Here is a 7132-nt window from a genome sequence, read left to right on the forward strand (position 1 = left end):
CTGTGTTCTAACTCTGTTTCTTTTTGTGTCTTTCAATGTCTGCCTCTTTCTCTCATTCCTGGCCTATCTGTCTTTCTCTTGTTTTCTCTCTCTCTCTATCCTGTCTGTCTCTTTTGCCCTCTCTCAGAGACCAATCATTGTGACCTCATTCTTTGCACAATGACATCAGTGTTCAAAATGACCAGTTAGTAGAAAGCGTGAGAATTCTAACGAGTCTGTTGGGAAAATTGTATGTGTATGTGTGTGCCTGTGTGATGGCCATGTAGGTAAAGAAATAGCACATTATTAATGAATGCCCTCCAACAGCTGGTACCTGAATGTAAATCTCAGAGCCTTTGGTGTCTTGCACGTTTGATTTGTTATGAGATACAGTCAACACTAAAGTGAAGCAGTCAAAGACCGTAAATGGAAAATGTATGTGTGTGTGTGTGTGTGTGTGTGTGTGTGTGTGTGTGTGTGTGTGTGTGTGTGTGTGTGTGTGTGTGTGTGTGTGTGTGTGTTCCAGCTGATTTAATCTTGGCTTTCCTTGATACCATCTACTGTTTCAGCCTGTAGACCCAACATATCATCAGTCATACCTGTCAGCAACTAAATCCCTCCCGCTCTCTCTCTCTCTCTCTCTCTCTCTCTTTCACTCGCTCTATCCATCTCTCACTTATTTCTCTCCTTCCCACATAACACACACACACACACACACGACATCTTAGTCCCCAGTGTGTTGTTATGTGATTCTCCTGCACAATAAATGTTCTCTATACATGTTCCTTTGTGTGTTCTCTCTGACTTCTTATTTGCTTCTTTTGAACAGGAGTAATGTTAGCATGGCTAACAGTCCTTATCGTATGAGTATCGTATCGTATGAGTTTTTGGATATGCACTTTCCTCCCCGGATATCACTGGATTTTGACAAAGGCTTACTCTGTAAGAAAGGAAAATTAGTTAATCTAAACCAACTCAAAAGGGAAATAAAAAAGCTTCTATTTATTGGAAGCTGAGTTGAAGCTCAAAAATACTTTTGCTATTTAAAAACACATAAATATGACAAATAAACAACAGTTTACAAAAAGGTTTGATTGCTTAAAATTATTTAATTATTTAACATTCTGTAGTATTTATTATTATTTATTCCTTTATTATTCTAGGTTAATGTTGCTTTATAAATATATAGTAAAATCCTGTTTGTTTGTAAAACATTAAGTAATGTTAATTTATACATCTATTAAATGTTAAAAAGAACCAGCAGCCTATATGTAGAATTAACCAAGATTAATAAATATTGATTAATAATTATTTTGTTAGCTATTACCTTAATTAATGTTACACCTTTTTTTAAAGTGTCAACATTTCTTTCATAACGACATTATTCCTTTATGCCAACGGTTTCTCTCTTTTGTTTTATGCTGTAAGTAATCTGGTTGTGATTAATGGTGATACTGCATGCATGTAGACCATTCATCTTACTTTACAAGATCTATCTGCTAAACTTTCATCTGTTTGTCGGCTCCAGATGTGCTAAATTGCCAGGATGAGTGACAATCTGTTAATCTTTAGTGTAGTTAAATGTTCCTGGCAATTACATTTAGTATTTTGTAGACTGAGAAACACCAACTAATTGAAACAAAAACATTGTGACATAATTTACCAGTGTAAACACAGTTATGCATAACTAGACTTACCCAGACATTTAATGGTTCACCTCTCTTATATACGTGTATTGGTTGCTTTTGGTGAAATGCTTAAGTCATCCATAAAATTTCAATCAAGCAAGTGTTTCTTTCTCTGATTTTTATTTGTCTGAGTCGCTTTAAAATGTCAGTTGGCATTAGAGCTTTTGTCTCAGCTGTTTTTTAATTAGATCCTTTTCCTCACTCAGTCCCAATCATTTTCAACACAGTAGCAGAGGATTTCATTCGAGCATTTGGCAGGTGCCAGCAGTTGAGCTTGTACCTTTCAACACCTTGATGTTATCACTACTGAGGGAAAATGCCATAGACAGTTGACTGCACAGCCCAAGCAAACACATACTTCTACAGGGATTTGATTTAAAGGTCTGGTCTAGGTAATGTAGTGCATGTAGGATTGACAATGGAAAGTCTGGCTGTCAAGAACAAAATGTAATATTAACAGTGGAGGCTTAAGTGTTTGAGATTTAGAGGATAAAAGAATTAGAGACTTGAAGGCAGACGTACCTCTAAAATGATGTGTGTGTCACACAATCCTTCAGAAATCCTTCATTCTAACATGCTTAATATTTATATTCATATTGACTTTTTTTGTGAAAACTGTGATACAGTTTTGTTCAGGATTCTTTGATTAACAGAAAGCTCAAAAGAAAATCCTTTATTTAAAATAGGAATCTTTTGTAACAATAAAAATGACTTTACTGTCACTCTTGATCAATTAGTTTTTTTTTACAGAATAAACGTATTAATTTCTTAAATAAAAAATGCATGAAATAGTTATTTTTAGGCCTACCATTATAGTTAAGTGTTCACAAATTCATAAAATGTGGCCTAAACCTGAACAAGATACAAAAAGTTATCTGTACATCTATAGTAATATTAATGTGTGTATATTGCATTGAATATTGTAAGAGGTGCAGCTATAAGGAGGCGGCGAATGTCGACGACAGTATATTCATGTACAGTTTTAACAGTGGGGGTTACTCAGACCATCACCTTCAGGCAAAGCGTAGGGGTCATAGTTCAGTTTCGTAGGAAGGTTAACGGTCACCCACTCCTCCCACATTTACTGCACTTTTCTCTGGCCATCATGCCAGGCCTCGACCCCATAACCGCCATCAGCCACATCTTAGGAATCTGCCGAGAGAGGAGACTAGAGGTCAAAGTTCAAGACCCCACATGGGTGGAGTCACACCATTGCTCACTTTCTCTCTCTTTTATGTCTTTTTTATATATATTGCATTTCTGCATGATTGCAGAGGTTTGAAGTTCAAAGCTACAGATACCAGTGTCAGATAAAGCCACCACATATAGCATGTGCGTAAATAGTAGCATGCTAAAACACATGTGCGAACACACCCCTCCTCTGTCATTAAGGGACATTTTCTAAGCTTCCTGATCCTTCATCAGTGTCTTCCGCTTCATTCCTGATTGGCAGAAACATGCTGACCTCGGCAGACATCTGATTGGATGACCTTAAGGTCTTGTGGTAGCGGTCTACACCCCTTGTCTGAGTGTCTAGGGTGGATGTTTGTTCAGGTCTTTGATTGGCTAGAGCTGACAGGATGGGAAAAAATACAAAGGGACTGGTTAGCTGAAATCTGTATAAACTGTAAGCATACACATTTTGGCATACATCCTCTAACCATCTAAATAAAACATCCACTTTATTATTTTAATAGCTGATGAATGGCACATTGAGGTGAAAAACAAAGACACTGGACGCCTTGAAACATTTTTTATCCATTTGAGAGTTCTGAATGAGTAAAGCTTATTTCCATGTGCATATAATATATATATATATATATATATAGAGAGAGAGAGAGAGAGAGAGAGAGAGGTGTATATAGGTACATTTAAGTGTAAGTATATTTAAATTTTTTATAAGATATATCTCGTAATCTCAACACAATCCTGTTTTGTGTTATCACTTATGTTATAATGTCGCACTGCCCCCTGCTGGATAAGATATGTAGTGACCTTCACAGAAAATATGATGTTCCATATCGATATTAAGCATATTAGAATATTCTGTTTAAAATAAATTGATTCGAACCACTTCATAATGTTTGTATATATAAACTCCATCTAGAATATTGACATTTACGGTTCCAAGATATCACCACCTAATTTACTTTTTTATGACGTATTTATTTATTTAAGTTACATTACATTCTATGTGAGCATTCTGCTAATAGACATCATACAAAAATGTGTACTATGCATATCTACAACTAATTATAGTCAATTATCATTAATGTGCTTTTTATGTAGTTAGACATATTTGAAGCAAGGAATCTCAGAAATGCCCTATTTAATCATGCTATTTTTAAACAGCACTAATGGAATGCCTTTTTTAATATTTGCATCTTTCATATTTAAATGTACATATATCTATATCTTTCAGCTATATGACGGTAATTAACATAACTAATAAACTGCACATTATTAGATGACTTTTCCCAAACAGTACTGATTGCAGAATGAATATGCCACACCTCGCTGCCATTGAACTGCATAACAGTGATGGCAATTAGTAAATATTCTTTGATGGAATAAAATACCAGACCATTGATAAAATACCAGTGTGACTTCAACACCTAATCCAGACATTTCCAGCATGTCAATTTCTTATTCATGCTCATGTGTCATGTATCTTTTACGTGGAAAAACATCCAGCCATTTTTACTTACTCCAGCCTTAATGTGGTGGTAATTGAGGTCTTGGTGAGCTGCACAATGAATTGATTCAAACTATTGTGACATGGAATGCTTCTCCGGTTAATTTGGAGCGAGTCCAAAGGTTTTGTTCAGCATTTGAATGCATATTATTGACTGGTCATATAGGACGGAATGGGTGCACATTTCCTGGAGATTATTGTACACTCTCATTGGTCAGCCTTTCCCTGCTTCTTCTCTGTTTATAAGACTACAATGAGGGGGAAAAATCAATTTGTTAACTATCTAATAATTTCTCAGTTATGCATCAATATTTCAAGACCAGCCACCACATTAAAGGTTTACTTATCAAATCATAGTAATTCAGAAAAGAAGTCCACTTTAAAAAATAATTTTCATCTTCTGGCACATGTTAAGAAACCTAAGGCACCTTTGGTAGGACTTCTGCTCCTCTTTCAGTTGGGCCTGTCGTTCTGTTGCTATGAAACACTGAAGAAGGTTATTAGTGAATGAATGAAGGTGGGTGCTGTGTGTTAATATATTAAGTACGCAATGCATTGAGTTCATTATAAGGAATGTCTTTGTGAGTATGTTTATTTGCACATGGTCAAATGTATAAAAACCCTGCATTGTGCTTGGACTTTAGTGAATGATTGTAAGATGTCCTACTTCACTCTTCTCTTTTTAGCCTTCGGCATCCTGAGCAGCTTCATGCTGAGGGAGGTTACGGTTCTCAGATTGCCACTTCCTGATGACAGTGATCCTGATAGATTTACATGGGGACAGTTTCCTGAGGTAAGTGCTTTATACTCTTTCTTTTTCTTTACTACCTTTACTTTTTTGGGTTGGAATATACAGTATGTGCGGAATTGTGGATTGTGTCATAGTTTGCCTAAAACATATAATGTAATTAAAAAAATTATATAATTTATAGATCCTGATAGATTTACATGGGGACAGTTTCCTGAGGTAAGTGCTATATACTCTTTCTTTGTCTTTACTACCTTTACTTTTTTGGGTTGGAATATACAGTATGTGCGGAATTGTGGATTGTGTCATAGTTTGCCTAAAACATATAATGTAATTAAAAAAATTATATAATTTATAATATATAATTTTGAATTCTTATTAAAATGATGATGATGATGATTGTTGTTGTCTTTATCTTTGATCTAAGTCTTCATATCTATTCAATCTATAACTACTGAATAAACTTGATTACGTTAGGTTGCATCATGTCATAATGAAATTATATAATTTTTTTAATAAATTTTTTTTTATTAAAATGATGATCATGATTATTATTATTGTTGTCTTTATCTTTGATCTAAGTCTTCATATCTAATAGTATTGAATAAACTTAATTACATTAGGTTACACCATGTCATTACAAAATAATATAATTTCTAATATTTCATTTTTTAATTAAAATGATGATGATGACGATTATTATTGTTGTTTTCTTTATCTTTGATCTAAGTCTTCATGTATAATATTATTGAAGAATCTTTTTTGCATTCATTTGCACCGTCATTATCAAGTTTTATAATACATCATTTTTATTTTGATTATTATTGTCTTTATCTTTTATCTAAGTCTTCATATCTGATATTATTGAATAAAATTAGGTTGCACCATGTTATTAAAAATAATAAAATAGTTATAGATTTTATATTAATTTTACATTTTTATTTTGATTAAATTTTGATAATTATTATTGCTGTTATTGTTGTCTTTTATCTATATCTTCATACTGTGCCTGATATTACTGAATAAACATGATTACATTTTGCACCAAAAAAACCCAAAACATTTTAAGGGTCAGAGCAAGCAGAAATATTTCTTTATAAGAAGATTCTTTATAAAAGTAATAAAAAATGTGAAGAATTGTAGGACCAGCTAATGTTAGTACCCTCTATACTTCTGCTTTGCATTTTAAAGTGGATTTTATAAATGCAAATGATCAAATTAAATATAATAATAATAATAATAATAAAAACAATAATTAATAAAATAATAATTGGAAATTTGTAAAAATTGTGAATGCAACTTCTTAGTTTGGAAGTGACATCAGTGACTTGTATCAGTACATTATTAGTCCACTGATTATCAAATCTGATTTTCATCCTTTCTTCTTCTTCTACATTTTTGTTGTCAAAGAACACTCAAGAGATTCCCCGGAGTCTGGAGATGGAAGACTTCACTCTTAATGTAGCCCCAACCAGCAGCCGTGTCAGCTCTCCCACCATTCTGCGACTTCACCCCATAATAAAAAAACCAACACACCTGCATGCCAACCTCCCCCTTCGCTTTGGGCGGGATGCACAGATGAGCGCAAGGGACCGTGCTTCTAAGTCCACTATCAACCTTCCTCAGCGCTTCGGCCGGTCCTGCACTATGTGTGAGCGCTCAGGGCCTGGACCCTCAGCCACCCTCCCACAAAGGTTTGGGAGGGGGAACATGTTCACTTTAGACCCTTTCCGTGCATTGACTCTCTACACACGCAAACCTGAATCACCCTTTCCATAAGAATGGTAAACTTTAATATTTCTGGTATCAACTGAAACTGTCATGGGTATTGTTTTATAATCATGTTTGTCTTTGTGTGTGTGTGTGTGTGTGTGTATATATATACTGTATATATATATATATATATAAAATTTATATAACTAAAATTATATTAATTATAATGTGTATGATTAATATATAAATTACATAATTTTTTTATATATAATGTGTATATATAAGTATTAATTTAATGGAATTTCTAAC

At 33.9% G+C, this 7132-nt stretch overlaps 1 protein-coding gene across 1 annotated transcript; it reads left to right on the top strand.

Annotated features, from left to right (window-relative positions):
• The first annotated feature begins 5020 nt into the window (after window positions 1-5020).
• Window positions 5021-6889, top strand: npvf (neuropeptide VF precursor). The gene is made up of 2 exons (XM_016294858.1): window positions 5021-5155; window positions 6521-6889. The coding sequence occupies exons 1-2, from the start codon at window positions 5021-5023 to the stop codon at window positions 6887-6889; spliced, it is 504 nt and encodes a 167-aa protein (XP_016150344.1).
• The last annotated feature ends 243 nt before the right edge of the window (window positions 6890-7132 follow it).

This window comes from Sinocyclocheilus grahami, unplaced genomic scaffold, assembly GCF_001515645.1.
Source record: "Sinocyclocheilus grahami isolate Dianchi unplaced genomic scaffold, SAMN03320097.WGS_v1.1 scaffold325.1, whole genome shotgun sequence".
In the NCBI taxonomy this organism is placed as follows: Eukaryota; Metazoa; Chordata; class Actinopteri; order Cypriniformes; family Cyprinidae; genus Sinocyclocheilus; species Sinocyclocheilus grahami.